Source organism: Pan paniscus, chromosome 1 (genome assembly GCF_029289425.2).
Source record: "Pan paniscus chromosome 1, NHGRI_mPanPan1-v2.0_pri, whole genome shotgun sequence".
NCBI classification, from domain to species: domain Eukaryota; kingdom Metazoa; phylum Chordata; class Mammalia; order Primates; family Hominidae; genus Pan; species Pan paniscus.
Genome location: NC_073249.2, coordinates 115,722,626 through 115,743,666, shown reverse-complemented (window position 1 = coordinate 115,743,666; position 21,041 = coordinate 115,722,626). Strand labels below are relative to the sequence as shown.

General features: G+C 38.5%; 1 protein-coding gene across 1 annotated transcript; it reads left to right on the top strand.

The window, feature by feature from the left end:
• Positions 1–11,696: 11,696 nt before the first annotated feature.
• CHIA (chitinase acidic) lies at positions 11,697–19,949 on the top strand. Its single transcript, XM_003810676.5, has 9 exons — positions 11,697–11,875; positions 14,020–14,076; positions 14,750–14,915; positions 17,164–17,288; positions 17,469–17,592; positions 17,976–18,161; positions 18,603–18,722; positions 18,810–18,951; positions 19,696–19,949. The coding sequence occupies exons 1-9, from the start codon at positions 11,742–11,744 to the stop codon at positions 19,947–19,949; spliced, it is 1,308 nt and encodes a 435-aa protein (XP_003810724.4). The 5' UTR covers positions 11,697–11,741.
• Positions 19,950–21,041: the final 1,092 nt, after the last annotated feature.

The window sequence follows — 21,041 nt, the reverse complement described above, 5'->3', positions numbered from 1 at the left end:
AGCCATATGTAGGAAGCTGAACCTGGATCCCTTCCTTACACCTTACACAAAAATTTATTCAAGACAGATTAAAGACATAAATATTAGACTTAAAACCATAAAAACCCTAGAGGAAAACCTAGGCAATACCATTCAGGACATAAGCATGGGCAAGGACTTCATGACTAAAACACCAAAGGAATGCCAACAAAAGCCAAAATAGACCAATGGGATCTAATTAAACTAAAGAGCTTCTGCACGGCAAAAGAAACTACCATCAGAGTGAAAGGGCAACCTACAGAATGGGAGGAAATTTTTGCAATCTACCCATCTGACAAAGGGCTAATATCCGGAATCTACAAAGAACTTAAACAAATTTACAAGAAAAAAACAAACAACCCCATCAAAAAGTGGGCAAAGGATATGAACAGACACTTCTCAAAAGAAGACATTTATGCAGCCAACAGACATGTGAAAAAATGCTTATCATCACTAGTCATCAGAGAAATGCAAACCAAAACACATTGAGATACTATCTCATGCCAGTTAGAATGGCGATCATTAAAAAGTCAGGAAACAACAGATGCTGGAGAGGACATGGAGAAGTAGGAACACTTTTACACTGTTGGTGGAAGTGTAAATTAGTTCAACCATTGTGGAAGACAGTATGGTGATTCCTCAAGGATCTAGAACTAGAAATACCATTTGACCCAGCGATCCCATTACTGGGTATATACCCAAAGGATTATAAATCATGCTAGTATAAAGATACATGCACACATATGTTTATTGCAGCACTATTCACAATAGCAAAGACTTGGAATCAACCCAAATGTCCATCAATGATAGACTGAATAAAGAAAATGTGGCACATATACACCATGGAATACTATGCAGCCATAAAAAAGGATGAGTTGGGCCGGGTGCGGTGGCTCACACCTGTAATCGCAGCACTTTGGGAGGCCGAGGTGGACAGATCACGAGGTCAGGAGATCAAGACCATCCTGGCTAACACGGTGAAACCCCATCTCTACTTAAAATACAAAAAAAAATTAGCCAGGCATGGTGGCAGGCACCTATAGTCCCAGCTACTCGGGAGGCTGAGGCCAGGGAATGGCATGAACCTGGGAGGCGGAGCTTGCAGTGAGCCAAGATAGTGCCACTGCACTCCAGCAGCCTGGGCAACAAAGCAAGACTCTGTCTCCAAAAAAAAAAAAAAAAAAAAGGATGAGTTCCTGTCCTTTGCAGGGACATGGATGAAGCTGAAGCTGGAAACCATCATTCTCAGCAAACTATCACAAGGACAGAAAACCATATACCGCATGTTCTTACTCATAGGTGTAAATTGAACAATGAAAACACTTGGACGTAGGGCGGGGAATATCACACACCAGGGCCTGTTGGGGGTGGGGGATTGGGGGAGGGATAGCATTAGGAGAAATACCTAATGTAAATGACAAGTTATTGGGTGCAGCAAACCAACATGGCATATGTATACCTATGTAACAAACCTGCACGTTGTGCACATGTACCCTAGAACTTAAAGTAAAATTTAAAAAAAAGCCTCATAATCCTTTTTATTTTTTATAGTCAGTAGTAATGTCCCCATTTTTATTTCTGATTTTAGTAATTTGAGTCTCCTCTCTTTTTTCTTAGTTTATCTAGCTAAAAGTTTGTTGAAATGTTTTATCTTCTCAAAGAACTTTTTATTTTATTGATTTTCTCTATTGTTTTACTATTCTCTATTTCATTTATCTGAGCACCAGTCTTTATTATTTCCTTCTTTCTGCTACCTTTGGGTTTAATTTGTGTTTCTTTTTCTAGCTCCTTAGGTGTAATTAGATTGTCAATTTGACATTTTTCTTGTTTTTCAATGTGAATATTTAGAGTTATAAAGTTCTCACTTAGTAGTGCCTTCACAGTATCCCATAAGTTTTGCTATGTTATGTTTTTATTTTCATTCATTTCTAAGTATTTTTAAATTTCCCTTATGACTACTTCTTTAATCTATTATTAAGAGTGTGTTGTTTAGTTTCCACAAATTGGTGGCTTCTACAGTTTCACTTCTATTATCAATTTCTAACTTCACCTCCTTTGTGGTTGGAGAAGATACTTTGTATGATCTCTATATTTTTAAATCTGTTGAGACTTAATTTGTGACCTAATATATAGTCTATACTGAAAAATGTCCCATGTGCACTTGGGAAGAATGTAAATGCTGTTTTTGTTAGGTAGAGTATTCTGTATATATCTCTTACATCTAGTTGGTTTATTATGTTCTTTAGGTCCTCTATTTCCTCACTTATCTTCCGTGTGGTTGTTGTATTCATTACTGAGAACGGGCTATTGAAGTTTCCAACTATCATTTATTGTCGAACTATCTATTTCTTCCTTTAATTCTGTCAGTTTTTGCTTCATATATTTTTATAGTGTGTCATTAGGTACATAAATGTTTGTAATTGTTAGATTCTTGCTGTATTAAACCTTGTATTAATATATAATGTCCTGCTTTGTCTCTTGTACATTTTTTAATTTATAATCTATTTTGTCTGTTACTAATATAGCAACTCCTGCTCTCGTTTGGTTACTATTTGCATGGAATACCTGTCTCCATCCTTTCTCTTTCAAACTATTTATGTCTTTAAATCTAAAATGAGTCTCTTGTAGACAGCGTATGGTTGGATCATGTGTTTTAATTGATTCTGCCAGTCTCAGTATTTTGATTGAAGCATTAATATATTTATATTTAGAGTAATTACTGATAAAGAGGGAATTATTTCTGTCATTTTAATTATTTGTTTCCTATATGCCTTTTAGCTTTTTTGTCACTCATTTCTGGCATTATTGTCTTTCTTTGTGGTTAGTTGATTGTTCGTAGTGAAATGTTTACATTTCTTTCTCATTTCCTTATACACACACACACATATACATCTATACACATGTATACCCACATATACATACACACATATATATACACACACATATGAATACACACACATATATAGCTATTTTCTTCCCCATTGGTTACAATGGGGATTACATTTAATATCCTAAGGTTATAACATTCTAATTTGAATTTACACAGGTTTAACTGCAATAACTTAAAAAAACTCTGCTCTTTTACAGCCCCATTCCCTACCCCTTTCAGTTGTTGATGGCATAAAATACCATCTTTATACATTGTGTGTTCCAAAATGTAAACTAATGATTCTTTGAAATGCATTTGTCTCTTAAATTATGTGGAGAACAAAAAGTGGAGTTACAAGCCATTGTTACAATAATACTAGCTTTTATAATTGCCCATGTGTTTACTTTTACTGAGAACTTTGTTTATTCATATGGCAGCAAGTTGCTGTCTAGTGTCTGTTTATTTCATCCTATAGGACTCCCTTGAGTATTTCCTGCAGGACAGGTCTATTGGTAACAAACTACATCAGCTTTTGTTTATCTAGAAATGTCTCATGTTATGCCTTGTTTTGAAGGATAGTTTTGCCAGATAAAAGATTTTTGGTTGACACTTTTTTTCTTTTAGAACTTTGAATCTATCTGCCAACTGCCTTCTGGCCTCTAAAGTTTCTGATGAGAGATCTGCTGATAATTTTATTGAAGATCCCTTGTATGTGGCCAGTTGCTTCTCTTTTGATGATTTCAAGACTCTCTTTGCCTTTGTCTTTCAAAATTTGATTATATTGTGTCTTGCGTGGATTTCTTTGAGTTCATCTTACTTGGAGTTCGCTGAGTTCTTGGATGTCTATATACATGTCTTTCATCAAATTTGGGAAGTGTTAGGCCATTATCTTTTAAAATATTCTGTCTGCTCCTTTCTTTCTCTTTTATTTTTCTTGAATTCCCACAATGTATATGTTGGTCCACTTGATGGCTTTTCACATGTCCTTTAGGCTCTCTTCAGTGTTCTTCAATTTGTTTTCTTTCTGTTCCTCAAACTTAATAATTTTCACTCTCCTATCTTCATGTTTACCAATTCTTTCTCCTGTCAGTGCAAATCTGCCCTTGAACCTTTCTAGTAAGTTTTCCATTTCAGTTATATTACTTTTTAGCTCCAGAATTTATTTTCTGTTTTTGTCCAAATTTTTAAAAATCTTATTATTGAAATTTACATTTTGTTCACACATCATTTTCTTCATTCGCTACATCTTTTTTTTAGAGCATATTCAAGACAGTTGTTCTAAAGTCTTTGCCTAGCATATTTGCCATCAGGTCTTTTTCAGAGACATTTCTGTTGATTTATTTTTTCGTTTGAATGAGCTATACTTTCTTGTTCCTTTGTATGCCTTGTGATTTTTGGTTAAAAACTGGACATTTGAATCTAATAATGTGGTATCTCTGAAAAGCAGATTCTCCCCTTTCCCCAGAATTTGCTGGGGGTTTTTTGTTACTGTTTTGGTTTCTTGTCTTTTTTGTATTTTTTATTTTTTAGAGATGTGATCTTTCTGTGTTGCTCAGGCTGGCCTCAAACTACTGAGTTCAAATCTCCTCCCAGCTCAGCCTCCACAGTAGCTGGGATTACAGGTCACTGCACTTGGCTTTGGTTTGGGGTTTTGTTTTGTTGTTTTTGTTGTAAGGTATCTCTGTGCTGAGAATAAGTCTGAAATATAAACTTAAGATCTTCACAGGTCTTTTCTGAGCCTTTCCTTGGGCATATGCAGTGACTTTCTAATTCTCCCAGTATATACAGTTGTTTTTTAATGGCCTAGTGTTTGATGTCTGGCTTCCAAATGTTGGAAAGAGAAAAATAAAGGAAAGATAAGAATGGTGCCAACCCTTTACATCACCCAAATGTTACTTCATCCAGAGGGGAAGTAGCTTGCAACAATGGGGGGAGGTGCAAGAACAATGACTGCCTACCTCTTTGTCTGCACCTTTGTAATCAGAAGCAGCAATCAGTGATAAGAGCACAGATCACTGATAGTTGAAGGACATAGTCCTTTTTTGCCCACCCTGGCTCCCACAAGCTCTGTATAAGCTGCTCCTGGAACACATGCACAGCTGCCTGCCTTGGGGCTTAGTGGTGGGGGAAGAATATCTGCTACTGTGCTAAGAACTGAAATTGACTAAAATTAACTTCAATTTACCTACGAAGCTTTCTTCTGAAGTTGCAAGCCTTTAATAGACTCTAGAGTTCCAAAGTAGTTGCATCAGACAAATTCTGCCAGTAAAATTTTTGTCTAGGAAGGGAGACAGATTCCTGGTGCTTTCTACTTTGCCATCTTCTCAGAATTCGTTCCTCATTTTCCTTTTATGTGATTCTCCTTTAAGCTAAGCATATTGGAAAAGAAGAAAGAAAGCTGCCATTATTCTCAGATGACATAGAAACCAAAAAAATGCGTAGAAAAGTATTTAAGCTAATAATCACGTTTAGTGATATTGCTGGAATTAAAGTTTTTATATAAAGATTAATTGCATTTATAGAAACAAGTAATAAATAGAAGATGCAGTTTAAAATGGTACCATCTATAACAGAGACAAAATATATAAGAGATCTGTAATTTCTTAAGATGTGAAAGACTACTATGGAGAAAGTTATGAAACTTTATTAACAGACACTTTCAAAGATGTAAATAACTTGACAGGCAACCTGTTTTCATGGAAAACCTTAAAATCATGAAGATTTTCATTTTTTCCAATGTTATTCCATGTAATTCCAATCAAAATTCCAATGGGGTTTCTTATGGGATTTTTATGATAAAACTAAAATGAAAGCGTAAAAGGCCAAGATAACTAAGGCATTCCTGAAGATGATAAACAGTGTGTTTGAGTTGGAGGGTGGGATACCATTACCTATGGCAGGTCTGAGGAGTGGTAGAAATGGCATTTCAAATTAGCGTGGAAAAGATGGGTTATTAAAATTATGCTGGGGCAAGTAGTTACCCACATGGAAAAAATGAAATTGGATCAAGTCTATGCACTACACACAAAAGATAAATTTGATAAATTAAGAGCTCAAATTTAAAGGCAACATTTAAAATTTTAGAAGAAAATATAAAGGATATTTACACTCTCAGAGTAGGGAGAAATTTTTCAAATAAGATTCCAAAAAATCAAACTATAAAGAACAAGTGGTGTGCATTTGACTATATTAAAATTAAGAATTTATTTTCATTATAAGGCACCATAAAGAGAGTGAAAAAATAACCCATAAAGTTGGAAAAGATATGTTCAATGCACATAACTGAAAAATAATTACAATCCAGAATATATAAAGCATGGCTATAAAAATTAATAAACTTGTGGGCAGCACAATAGAAAAATGGGCAAAAGATACAAGCAGGCATTTCACAGAAAAGGAAACAAAAACAGCCAATAAATGTCAAAAATGCTCAACCACATCAGTAATTTGATAGATATAAACTAAAACTACTCACCTTAATGACACAAATTTTAGTCTGATGATTAAGTTTTGGCAATTTTAGTCTGATGATTCAGTTTTGGCAAAGATGTGGAGTGACAGGAATTCTCATACGTTGCTGTTGGTAGTGTAAATTGATATAACTACTTTGGAAGAAACTTTCTAGCTAAATAGTAAATTTTAATATGCATGTGTTATTTCACTGGGCAATTCCATTCCTAGGTGTAAACACTGGAAAAACTCTTGTAAATGAGTACCAAGAGACATGTGTACAGGAACGCTTATATAGCAGCATGTAGAAGAAAAATACTGAAAATAAACCATATGTTGTTACACATAAAAAGGATAAGTAAATCACAGCATATTTGTATAATGGAATACCGTAGAGCTATGAAAATAAGTGAACAGCTGCTACTTGTACCAAGTGGATAAATCTCAAAAACAATGCTGAGCTAAAAATGCAAGAAATAGAAGAATGCATATGGTATTTTTTCATTTCTATAAAGCCAAGACTAATGAATATGTTGAAACTAATATAATAAAGTGATTATAATAAGTGAATATAAAACTAATAAATGTATTATTTAGGGAAACAGACATATGTGATAATACTATAAATGAAGTAAGAAAATAGTTCAAAACTCAGAATAGTGGTTACTCCAGGGGAATGAGGAGCATTTAACTGGGGAGAAGTATGTAGGGTAATAGTCAAAGTTAATGTTAGTTTTTAAGTTAGGTGATGGAGAAAAGGTTTTAATTTTTACTTTTTTTTTTTTTCTTGAGATGGATTCTCGCTGTTGTCACCTGAGCTGGAGTGCAATGACACTATCTCAGCTCACTGCAACCTCTGCCTCCCGGGTTCCAGCAATTCTCCTGCCTTAGCCTCCCAAGTAGCTGAGATTACAGGCACCTGCCACCACACCCAGCTAATTTTTGTATTTTTAGTAGAGATGGGGTTTCACCATGTTGACCCAGCTGGTCTCAAACTCCTGACCTCAGGTGATCCACCCGCCTTGGCCTCCCAAAGTGCTGGGATTACAGGTGTAAGCCACCACGCTTGGCCATATTTTTCTTAAAATGTATACCTAAACTCATGTGTATGGTAGATTTTACAACTAAAGAAACTAAAAATAATACAAGGTTATTGAAAAAAATAATGTAAAAGGATACACATGGTCACAGTTTAAAACTATTCATTCTATGACTCATAAAGGCAGTAATTCTTTCCAATAACCAAGTGCTCAGATGGGATGCAAGTTTGCTGGGGCTCTTAAGGAGCTATTAAAAAGAAATGTTTAATCTGTAGGTCATGTCATTTATTTAGAACCGGGGATGCCAAATTCAATAGAAAATACCTCATTAGATATAAATGGTAGCTACACCCGATAGTCCTGAATACGATAAACCTGGAGCTACTGGCTTTGCTGTTTGTTTTTGCAAATCCTTGACTTTGATTTGATATTCTGACTCTTTGACTCAACTGTATTCTCTTGACTACCTTGGGAAAATGCCTCAGTCAGTTTAACTTGGGCGAAAAGCTTGCGTACTTAACACAGGGATCTGGATCTGGTGTTTAATAGCTGATTAATTTTCTCATCAGCAAAATTGGTGTGATAGTAATAATCCTCTTTATAGGGTAAAAGAAACAATAAAGTCAAGCCCTCTGATGATAGTCATTTTTTTTAGTCACTCAGCTTTACTTTTTATTCTTTTAGAATTTCATTTTGTGACCAGTCCTTGTGAAAATGTAAATCCAAGTGCCCTGCCCTTTCCCTAATCGAGGGTCTGGTGTCATACAACAATATGCTTTTTCCCCAGGATTTAATTCTTGTCATTCATAGATGGAAAATAAAATTGGAGTTTATTTCTCCTAAGCCTTCCTCCCACAACCCTCCCCATAGAAAGACTTGGTTTCTATTGTATTAGAGGCAGGTTCTGTATTCTTTTTGATTCTGTGAGTTTCTTCATGTCTTTCAAATATATTGATTTGTGCTTCATAGCGTTGGTTTTGATTGCTTACAAAATTAAAGCCTAAGTGATATAAGCACCAAATACAGTCTCTGGCACATAGTAGGTACTTGTAGTGTTTGTTGATAAGATTATTTTCACAATTGAAATGTTCCCTGAACAACACACACTAGGGCCTGTCAGTGGGGGTGGCAGGAGGGAGAGCATCAGGAAAAATAGCTAACGCATGCTGGGCTTAATACTTAGGCGATGCGTTAATAGGGACAGCAAACCACCATGGCACATGTTTACCTATGTAACAAACCTGCACACCCTGCACATGTACCCTGGAACTAAAATAAAATGAAAATTTTTCCTGGCAGCACTTCTATTAGACTTTCTCTGGTTCTGAGAGTAGAACAAAACACTTAACCTACCAATCACAGGAAGAATGGATACAATTTAGTTTCCAAATGTGATAAATGGATAAACCTGTCTGGGCTCACAAGAACTCTGCTAAGGTGCTGAAATCCCATAATGATCACCCATATTCCCGCCAACTGCATTCCTGGTATTGTCACAGGACAGCATCATATAAGCAATACAGAAAATATGTGCTAGAGTACATAAAGTAAATCAGAAGAAGGAGAGATCATTAAGATAGAAAAGATCTGAGTTGGACTTTGAAGAACTGCTAAGATTGGGATAGGCAGTGAGGATAAGGAGACACTGCAGGCAAGACATTACAGGCAAGGAGTGGAGGGATAACTTGAGCAAAGACATGCAAGGCATGTTTGAGGGCAAAGAATAGACCTTTGGCCAAAGGAGAAATGTATTATAGAACAATGGTAGTGAATTATGTTTGGAAGGGGTAGATTGGAGTTAATTTAAATACAAAGTTCCAGAAATGGTCAAGTTGCAAATATTTCTATGAAGAGACTCATTTCAATATCATCGATATTATTTCTATCCATTAGCAACGCAAAGTTTTTAGGGGATGTAATTTGAAACTACAGAACACTAGAGAGTTCTTGGTGACCTTTAGAGGGGACATTTTGAGATCCAAACATTCTTAGATAAAATTATCATATAGTCATGACTTGAAGCCATTCCAAAGAACATGTGTGAGTAGAATATTGAGAAAGTAGCACCTAAAGAGGGAAGATTTCTTAGGCACTGATTGTACAAATTACATATGAATAATTCCATGAGGAAAAAAAGGTTTAAGAACAGCTAATAACTTCCGAAGTTTCTTTTTATTTATTTTTCCATAAAGACTTGCTTTGATGCCAGACACAAAATGTCCACAATAGAAAATCTGACCACAGTATCTAAACAGTTGCTTATCAGCCCTTGGAACTGCCAAAAAAGCTATTAAACTGGTGTTTTCCATGGTGATGGTCTCCACCACCCTGTTAGGAGCCATGACATTGTTCTGTCCTTGTTGGGCAGAGAAGGTGGTGATGCTGGTGGTGGGAGGGTGTAGGTTGAAGGTCTTGGGAGGTTGTTTGTAGAAGAGAAGCTCCATTGATTTACTGATTAACTACATACACATCTGGGTCAAATTATTCTCCATTTAGAAGCCTTTGTGATAACCACAGAATCAGAACATATAAAAAGCCAATCTAGGCTCTCCGGGACTGGTGCTGACTGCAACCATGACAAAGCTTATTCTCCTCACAGGTGGGTTTGTAATCAGAGATTGACCCTTCATCTTATCTAGTTTCTTTTTCTCTCACAGGCTCTGAAAATCATGAAGTGGTCTTCACACTACATCCCTATACTTTTCCATTCTTCTTTCATCATTTCAAATTTCAAATGAATCTTGTTATATACAAATCAGTCTGCCTCTTGTTCTCTTAACTTCAACTGACTCTGGTAACATTTCTGCTTTTGTTAATCCCATGGACCTGGTCCTAAAGGAAAAGCATACTTTCTCCTAGTGTTAGTCTTACTCTTTCATCTTTTGTTCAGCCATTCATTTTTCTTTACTCTTCTTCCTATGCCATCTCATTTTAATTGGAATAATGTTTATTTATTTGCTTGTGTCCTTGGACTAGCTTTTCCAGGGAAGAAAATCAGTAGGAACTGAGATAGAGTTATGCAAGTTGTCTTTGTTCTGCTGTTTTCAGAATTATTTCTCTATTTATTCCCCTATTATCCTACTGAGTTGATGATGTACCATAAACATGTTAGAAATTAAATTATTCAAAGAGGTTGATTCAGTAAGTTGTTTAGAGACAAGTCATACCAAGAATTTATTAGTTGCTCTAGAGCTGGGATTTGCAAACTGTTTAAGCTTCAGAACCTTTTCCAAATGAAACCTCAAGCTCAATTTATAAAACAATCAGAGTAGAAGAATTGCTTTGTAGAAGTCAGGGAAAGGTATCTGGAGTCTCACCCCATAGTTCCTAGCTCTTCTTTCCTCATATAAGGCCTCCTGAAAGTCATTCCAAAAAACCACTAAAGTCCAGAAGATACTGAATTCTCTGATTTAGCAGATGCCTTATCTGTTGGAAGGCTGTGTTCTATCACTCAGGTAGGGGAAGAACGAATGGATGTGTCATCATTGAGTACAGTGATCAGTTGGTGATTTCAGTAAGTACATCTTCCATAGATAGTAAACTTTGGACTCAGCATTCAGTAACATTTACTTGTGACAAGGAAGGTGTGAGACGAAGGTACCACGGTCATTTTTGATAAAGGTGGGGAAAGGTAGATCTACTGTTGTATTCACTGAAAAGCCTTTGGAATCACCACCAAATCTCACTGAGGCTGTAACAATTTATGGCAAACTGGAAGGCAATCGATCCTTCAGAATTAGATTCTACGGGGTACAGACAATCAGTTCAAAGTACATGCTTTTTCTTTCTATCCAGGTCTTGTCCTTGTACTGAATTTGCAGCTCGGTAAGTCATGGACTCCATGTTTTATCATTGAATGTATATATACGAGATAAACCATACTACGGAAAGAGAGCCGCTGTTTGCTTCACAGACAGATGGGTTTGATTTGGGAGTAATCTAGTGTTTTGGATTGGCTGTCACTGCTATCCTCTTCAGCATGACCATCTGAATTATAAACTGGTACTCACTGGGCTCCATAGGACTATGGGCATCTTTTCTTAGAAGGCTGCTAGCTAGGCTTATCCAAAATCCCAAAATGAGTCTGTGAAAGTTAAAAATAAACAACTCCAAGTTAATGACCAGTTCTGAGTTAGAATCTTAGGATGCATTTGCAAGAGTGTTCATACTAACTACCTCCACACAGAGATCAGGCATCTGAGGCACAGGGAGGGAAACAGAGGCAGGGCCAAAACTCACCGCACACTTCAGTGGATCCTAAACCAGGCCATTGTCCCTCCTGCTGACTACACACAGGCTCTGCCTACCAGCTGACATGCTACTTCACCAACTGGGCCCAGTACCGGCCAGGCCTGGGGCGCTTCATGCCTGACGACATCGACCCCTGCCTCTGTACCCACCTGATCTACGCCTTTGCTGGGATGCAGAACAACGAGATCACCACCATCGAATGGAATGATGTGACTCTCTACCAAGCTTTCAATGGCCTGAAAAATAAGTAGGAGAAGGGAGATATTTAATTTGGTATCCCCTTTTTCAGTACTTCCCAAACATTAATGCTTCTTAAAATGTAGTTCAGATCCATGGATCTGAGATGGGGACCAAGACTCTGCATTTCATTTTTCTTTTATAATTGACAAAAATTGTATGTGTTTATTATGGACAATGTAATGTTTTGAAATATGTATACGGTGCGGAATGGCTCAATCGAACTATCAACATATGCATTTCCACAAATACTTAATGTTTTTTGTGGTGAGAACACTTAAAATGTACTGTTTGCAATTTTCAAAATACAATATATTGTTACTAACAATAGTAACCATGTTGTACAATAGACCTCTGCAACTTATTCCTCATTTCTAACTGAAATTTTGTATCCTTTGACCAACATGCCCCCCAACCCCCATCCCCGCACCACCCCCAGCCTCTGCTAACCACCATTCTACTGTATACTTCTATGAGTTCAACTTCTTTTAGATTCCACTTATAAGTGAGATCATGTGGTATATGTCTTTCTGTGCCTAGTTTATCTCACTTAACATAATATCCTCCAGGTTTATCCATATTGCTGCAAATGGCAGGATTTCTGCCTCTTTTTTAAGACTTAATAGTATTCATTGTATATAAAGACCACATTTTCTTTGTCCATTCATCCATTGAGGGGCACTTAGATTGATTCCACATCTTAGCTACTGTGAATAGTGCTGCAATGAACATGGAAATTCAGATATCTGTTCAACACACTGATTTCATTTCCTTTGGATGTAAACCCAGTAGTGTAACTGCTGGATCATATGGTAGTTATTTCTTTGATTTTTTGAGGAACATCTATACTATTTTCTATAATGGGTATACTAATGTTCATTCCCACCAACAGTGGGCAAGAGTTCCTTTTTTTTCCATGTCTTTTCCAACACTTACCTTTCATCTTTTTGATAACAGCCATTCTAACTGGATTGAGTGGTATCTCATTTGATTTTGATATGTATTTCTCTGATGATTAGTGATGTTGAGCATTTTTTATACACTTGTTGACCATTGGTATGTCTTCTTTTGAGAAATGTCTTTTCAAGTCCTTGGCCCATTTTTTAATCAGGTTATTTGATTTCTTACTACTGAGTTGTATAAATTTCCTATATATTTTTGATACTAACTCCTTACTTGACATATGGTTTCCAACTATTTTCTCCCATTCCATAGGTAGTCTCTTCACTCTGTTTCCTTTGTCATGCAAAAGCTTTTTAGCTTGATGTAATCCCATTTGTCTATTTTTGCTTTTGTTGCTGCACTTTCCAGTCATATCCAAAAAATTCTTGCTGTAGCTCTTGGAGCTTTTTTTTAAGGTTTTCTTTCAGTAGTTTTACAATTTGAGGTCATAAATTTAGATCTTTAATCCATTCTGAGTTGACTTTGTTCAGTTTAGTCATATTTAAGAGAAGGAAAGCTACAGGTGATTGCTACTATCAGTAATGGCATTATCGTGAATACAGCTACTAGAATTTAAGTTACAATGACTAAGAGTAAATAAACTCCTTTACAGCAGTGTTTCTTGAAGTGTGGTCCATTGACTACTTGCCTCAAAATCATGTGAGGTACTTGAGTAAGTGTTAGTCCCTACTGCAATCCAACCGAATTGGAATCTCAGGGGAAGGGGCGATAAACCCAGATTTTTAATGTTGTCCTACCACAACCCTTGCACTTAATTATTATGTATGTTAATGTTTGGGAATCTCTATTCAAGAGAATGTGTATAATTTCAAGCCAATTAATTTATTTTCACATTACAGAGGCTAAAAATGTAATTAAGCTCAAGCAACATTTACCATTTTATCTGATAGAATAGAATATTATATTAGCTATTCATGCTTCTTAAACTTACACAATCAAAGATACTGCCAACACACAATATTTTTTAAAGCCCAGTTTCAAAATTTAGATTTCCCTAGGGAACCCTGAGTGCATTCATGACAGGAACAACACAAAGAATTTTTATAAAGGAAGTTTTCAGTAGAGGAGGAAAATTGTTCTACAAAAGGCAAAACAAAAATATCTGACCAGATCCAATACTAAAGCAATGTATTTTAAATGGAGGGAGTCATGAATTTTGAAGTTTATCTGTTTCTATCCTTTGCTTTACAGGAACAGCCAGCTGAAAACTCTCCTGGCCATTGGAGGCTGGAACTTCGGGACTGCCCCGTAAGTCTTCTACGGAGAGCATGTTGTTCGTTTGCTATGGGAAACAAGTTAGCCCCATGTGATCACTGTCCCTTTAGACTTCACAATCTAAGACAGGGTATTGAGGATGTACATAAACAAATATGTGAATTAAATATATTGCTACACCAGAACCTCATTATTAAGTGGAACACAATTTATTTCATACATTTAATTTGGTGGACATTTGGGGGCCCTATCCACAGAGGTTTACTTACTGAGGTTCCCAAACAACCTCTTCTTAAAGTATTTCAAGAGTACAAACCCTGAGGAGAGTGTTATAATGCTTCCCTCTATTTATCTTCTGGTGGGGGGAGGAATGAGAAAATCACACAAATAAACAAGAGGACTTCTTGGAGGGTACATGTCTGGGGAAGGAACACAGTGTGCTGGGTTTGCCAGGTATCCAAAGAAACAAGGGCAACTTGGGAGAAAGAGCAGAGTTGGGGGGATAACAAAATAAAGGGAATGTTAAGATACCATGGCTGGGAAGAGTAGTGATTACAAAGGAAGGAGAGGAGAAAACCAAGAACATGCTTTACTCTGGGCTATGGGTCCTGATGAAGAGCTCTGAGGCAGAAATTGAGAGCTTGATTTTACTCCAAGGTGTTGGGACCACCAAGGTCTCACCCTGCCTTCTTTGGGTCTCCCTCAGTTTCACTGCCATGGTTTCTACTCCTGAGAACCGCCAGACTTTCATCACCTCAGTCATCAAATTCCTGCGCCGGTATGAGTTTGACGGGCTGGACTTTGACTGGGAGTACCCTGGCTCTTGTGGGAGCCCTCCTCAGGACAAGCATCTCTTCACTGTCCTGGTGCAGGTGGGGAAGGAAGTCCCAGTCTTTAGCCCTAAAAGATTCAAAGTCTTTCTTTCCGAGGAGAATTGGGTGGCTCTAGGGTAAAACAAAACTTGAATTTAAACTGATAGAATATTAGCATTGCAAAGAGTCTTATATATCGTGCGTTCATTAAACAAACATTTAATAGCAACAACAAAGCAACATGTGAGCTCTGTGCCAGGCACTGCTCTACATGTTGTTTTAAGAACCATAACTCATTTCATCTTCATATTTACTCTATGGCATACATACTATAAGTGTTATAATCTTTATTTTACAGATGAGGAAACTAAAGTAGAGAGGATTTAAGCAACTTGCCCAAGATCACACAACTAGTAGGAATCATAACTTCCTCTGCAGTTTGGCTACAGAGTCCATTGCTTCTAAGCATTACACTAGGCTGCCCGTTATTACTGAGTACATATTCTGTGGCAGACATTGTCAGGCTAAATGTAAGAATAAGACACTATCCTTGGCTTTGAAGAACTTCTTCTGAGGTGGAAGACTGAAAGAATATGAACAATGGCAGTGCATTGTGATAAATGCCATGTTAGAGGTCTGCAGAGTACAAAAGTAACAAGGAAAGAGGGTAACTAATTCTGCTCTGGGGCAGGATCAGAAAGTGTTTCCTAGAGAAAGGGATGCTTGGGCTCAGTCTTGAAAGAAACTGGTGTTAACCAATTAAGTGAGGATGGGAATGGCACAAATGATATACAGATAAGTGTGAGCAAGTGGGTGATAATGGCTGTGAAGTTGCATGAAGAACCAGATAATGTGAGAACTTTTATATTATGTTCAGGAATTTGCACTTTACCTTTGACGCAATGGGACTGTTTTGAAGAATTTTAAATAGTAGAGAGCTGGCTTTTACCATAGAGGATAAATTAGAAGGAGATGAGAAGGCATGGATAGAATTAGGAGGTTATTGCAGTAAATCAAGCAAGAAATGATCAGGGCCCCAACAAAGGCTCTAACACTGAGGGAAGAAGAGGATGTATATAAGAGATATCAAGAGGATAGAATCAATAAGATTTGGAGATCAACTGGAAATAGGAAATGGAGAGGACCTCCAATTTTCTGACTTTGAGGATGGGTTTGATTTTAATGCTATTAACTAAGATGGTAAATACAGGAAGAAGTGTAGATTTGAAAGAAGAAAAATTGACCTTGAACTTGATGAGTATGAGGTATCTGTAGAGCATCCTAACGGAGTGCCCAGTAGACATCAGATAAATATCAATCTGGAGTTCAGGACAAAAAAGCTTGACTTGATATACTTGGTTTTTAGACTTACTGTCTCCCAAGACAGATTGTTTGCTATACCATTCTATGTAACATATCGTCACCCAGCCTCTGAATAGTTTCAATGTTAAGTAACAGGTGAAAAGTCAATTTACTTATTTGTTGAATTGCCCTAATGATCATAAAGGAATATCTCTTTCTTGGCTGGAACATGCCTCTAGTCATAATTTATAACTTCTGGTCATTGTTTCTAGTTCTTCCTGCTGAAGCAACAGAGAATAAGACTGCACCTTTTGCAGTATATGGGCTTAATGTCTTAAGACAGCTGTAAATACCTTGCCTATAATTTCTCTTATTCCAGTTAAATATCTTAATTCCTTCAATCAATAATCACATGACAATTTTCAGAGCCAGCCTTCACTGGAACATACTCTGGCGCACCCTAATAGTGCAATGATAAGAACTAAACCCAGTACTCCAAATGAGATTACAGTCGCACAGATACAGGTGGATTAGTCTCTAGTATTGAATGGGAACCTATCATCTAGCTGTTACCGCCTTCCTTATTGGCCAATACACCATTTTATTTGATGGGATGTCAGTCCTATAAAGTAGTTCATCTACTTTATGAAACAAATTTCTATGCTGCTGGATGTAGGGTATCACTGCAACTAGAGCTTCAAAGTATAGAGATACAATGGAGCCCTGATTGTCATCTGGGACCTGGGTTTTGGTCATGACCTACCTACTAACTCAGTGTGGGACTTTGGTGAAGTGTCCTAACTCTTATGTATATTAGATAGCCAGAAAATTCAATAATATTATCTATCCGGTCTACTTTACTTGGTTGTTGAGAGACTAAAGTAAAATAAAATATGTGAAAGCAATTTAAGAGAGAGAAGCATTATACAGACATATGTTTATTAGTATTATTTAAGGAGCTAAAATCAGCATCATAGATGTCCTATTATGCCTTATTATTCTGTAGGAAATGCGTGAAGCTTTTGAGCAGGAGGCCAAGCAGATCAACAAGCCCAGGCTGATGGTCACTGCTGCAGTAGCTGCTGGCATCTCCAATATCCAGTCTGGCTATGAGATCCCCCAACTGTCACAGTGAGTGATGTGCCTTATCTTCAAACTCCTGGAGGTGTCACTCGGGCACACTAGACTTGTCCTTGGTCTGGCTTGCTATTCAGGGACCTTGTTTAGGAGACTTTAGAAGTGGTGTCCTGTGCCTGCATAGGTGTGGGAAATGACCATCAGAATGATTTTAAATCCTCTACCCCAACTCAGGTACCTGGACTACATCCATGTCATGACCTATGACCTCCATGGCTCCTGGGAGGGCTACACTGGAGAGAACAGCCCCCTCTACAAATACCCAACTGACACTGGCAGCAACGCCTACCTCAATGTGGTGAGTCCCTGTACAGATGCAAGAGCAGACCAGAGATGATGATGAAAATCACATAGAGATTCAGGCACAAAAGGCATCATAAGTTTAGTGGTTTTCTCAAATGGGAAATTAGGCTGCCATAATTAATTAAATATTCTCATTTAATTTCACACAGAGACTGGGACACAAAGTAAACATAAATTCTGCAAGTGTCTCACTTAAACAACTGTCCTCAAGTTGATCGTATTTCATTAACTACAACTTCACCAAAATGTTTTGAAAAAAATACTAATCCATCTGGAATTAACAGCATAGAGTTTTACCTGTCGGAATAGGGGACTAATATAACTAAGTACTGGGTCCTCAGCTGGTTGGGCCCTGTAACTAACCCACTGACATTGCAGGATTATGTCATGAACTACTGGAAGGACAATGGAGCACCAGCTGAGAAGCTCATCGTTGGATTCCCTACCTATGGACACAACTTCATCCTGAGCAACCCCTCCAACACTGGAATTGGTGCCCCCACCTCTGGTGCTGGTCCTGCTGGGCCCTATACCAAGGAGTCTGGGATCTGGGCTTACTACGAGGTATGTAGATTGGACTGAAAAGTGCTCTGTGAATTCCGTGCACTGTGCCTTAGGGCTACAATCTGCTGAAATCTTGAATGTTCATTCTGTCTCCTACCTAAATGCTTTAAACACAGCTGCTTAAAGTGTTTAAATAGCATTCATTTACATAATCCAAATGAATAGCATTTAACAATGCATAATATCCCTTCACACAACAGACTACCTTTTAAATGTAATTTATATTAGCACACAGGTAATAAAATAAATATACCTCTCATATTACTGTGGGTTCCCAAAATCATTTGACAAGCAACTTGATCCTCTTTACTACAAATAAAAACCTGTAACTAGAAATTGAGCAAAACCCCAACTGGAGACATGAAAGAAGAAAAATTTGAAACATGTTTTTCTTTAATGGGAGTAACATTTAAAAGATTTGAATCTCTTGACTTTTGAAAGATCTGTACCTTCCTGAAAAATGGAGCCACTCAGGAATGGGATGCCCCTCAGGAAGTGCCTTATGCCTATCAGGGCAATGTGTGGGTTGGCTATGACAACGTCAAGAGCTTCGATATTAAGGTAAGATCAGTCCCTTAAATGTGCTGAGGTCCCAGCCCTGAGTCCCAGGAAAGCAAGTGATTCCTGTTATCCTCTTTCTTTAAACAGGCTCAATGGCTTACGCACAACAAATTTGGAGGCGCCATGGTCTGGGCCATTGATCTGGATGACTTCACTGGCACTTTCTGCAACCAGGGCAAGTTTCCCCTAATCTCCACCCTGAAGAAGGCCCTCGGCCTGCAGAGTGCAAGTAAGTGACTGAGGGGGAATGCCCAGGTGTATAAATACCCCTTCTCCAACTCAAAAAGCAACCCTGATGTCTTCCCACCTCCCCCCTGCCCAGGGATCCTCTTTCCACTTCACCTCACCGCTCTTGCCCAGATGAGAGACAGGTTTTACCCTTGAATGGCCATGTCAGGAACATTGTGCACTTATGGGAAGCCAGGACTAACTGGGTGGGTGTTCTAAGTCTGCTAAGTCTTAAGGGTGTGGAAGAGCCTCAAGAAATTACACTAACATCAATATAAGTATCTGCTTCTCTATGAATCCCTTATTCAAAATCTTTGTCAGCCCACCTGGGGAGATTTAAGAAACCCTCACCAATGCTCACATATCTCTAATCAGTGATTCAGGGGATGTATCAATTCTCTAAATTTTTTCCAGATTTTTCCTAGAATTTATTTGTTCACCATTTATGCCCAGATTCTAGTAAAGTGTTTTGCATACATTTGGTGGTTAGTAAATTTTTTTTTGAATGATTTAGATGTTATAAGGAAAGAGCAACCTTTTTTTACAATTAAAAGCCAGGCTGGCTTGACACAATAGCTTTACTTATCTCCTGAATATGGAGCTACTTTCTCTTCTCAGTTGCAGGGATCCAGAGCCAACTGCACTCCACCTCCACACTTCCACTCCCACAGTTCTCTTCACCTCTAGGTGAAGCTTAGAGCCTCTCCCAAGCCCACTAGTCTGCTCTTACTGCTGTATGTTTCAGGTTGCATGGCTCCAGCTCAGCCCATTGAGCCAATAACTGCTGCTCCCAGTGGCAGCGGGAACGGGAGCGGGAGTAGCAGCTCTGGAGGCAGCTCGGGAGGCAGTGGATTCTGTGCTGGCAGAGCCAACGGCCTCTACCCCGTGGCAAATAACAGAAATGCCTTCTGGCACTGCGTGAATGGAGTCACGTACCAGCAGAACTGCCAGGCCGGGCTTGTCTTCGACACCAGCTGTGATTGCTGCAACTGGGCATAAACCTGACCTGGTCTATATTCCCTAGAGTTCCAGTCTCTTTTGCTTAGGACATGTGGCCCCTACCTAAAGTCCTGCAATAAAATCAGCAGTCAAAACATGACTGTCCTTGCTTTTAAGTGATTTGGGTGGAAACCTCTTCCAGATATGAAAATAGGGGCTATGCATGGGAGTGGAGTGGTGGAGTAGAGTGTGAGAGGAAGTGGTGGAGCTAACAGCGCCACAGTCTTCTATCTGCCTGTGTTCATCTGCATGAAGGTTGGAAGCTGTAAGGAGGAAATGTCTGAATGTTTGGTGCATGGGAGGGATGAGGATATGAAGAGGATAGGTCTGTCACCAGGCAATTTTCCTCAGGAAGGAGCTGAAGTGCTTCTGTAAGATTGGGGGACATAAGCAGTGCTGCCTGGCTTGCTCAAGGAGTGGAAGACTGGGACATCCTCTCCACTTCTACTGAAGACCTAGAGCTGGTCCAACACCTCCTGGACTGGCAGCTTTGGGAAGATTTGTGCAGTAGACTCCATTTAGGGTGTCTGCCTAGCCCATGGGCCAACCAGGCTCCCTTTCTCAGGAGATGACACCTACCATTGGAATTGTAGTGATGGCCACCAGCTGCTGTGCTTGTATGCATACCCCCTCCCATGGCTTGGCTGATAGACTGGGATAGACATCAGGCTCAAGAGGGCCAATAAGATTATCACACCTCAGAATTTGCAGCTCGGAACAAGGAATTGCCTGTCATCACTCGTGTGGGTGGGTCTGCAATATGTAAGCTCAGGAGCTGTAGCAAGGGACTAGGGGGAAGGAAAAGTTGTCCTAGATGCAGAGCTGAGCTACAGACAAAAGCCAGGATGTGAGATGAGAGAGAACATTTACTGATAGATGGCTTTCTTCTTCTTCTTCTTCTTCTTTTTTTTTTTTGAGATGAAGTCTCGCTCTATCGGCAGGCTGCAGTGCAGTGGCATGATCTCGGCTCACTGCAACCTCCGCCTCCCGGGTTCAAGTGATTCTCCTGCCTCAGCCTTCCAAGTATCTGGGATTACAGGCACATGCCACCATGTCCAGCTAATTTTTGTATTTTTAGTAGAGACGAGGTTT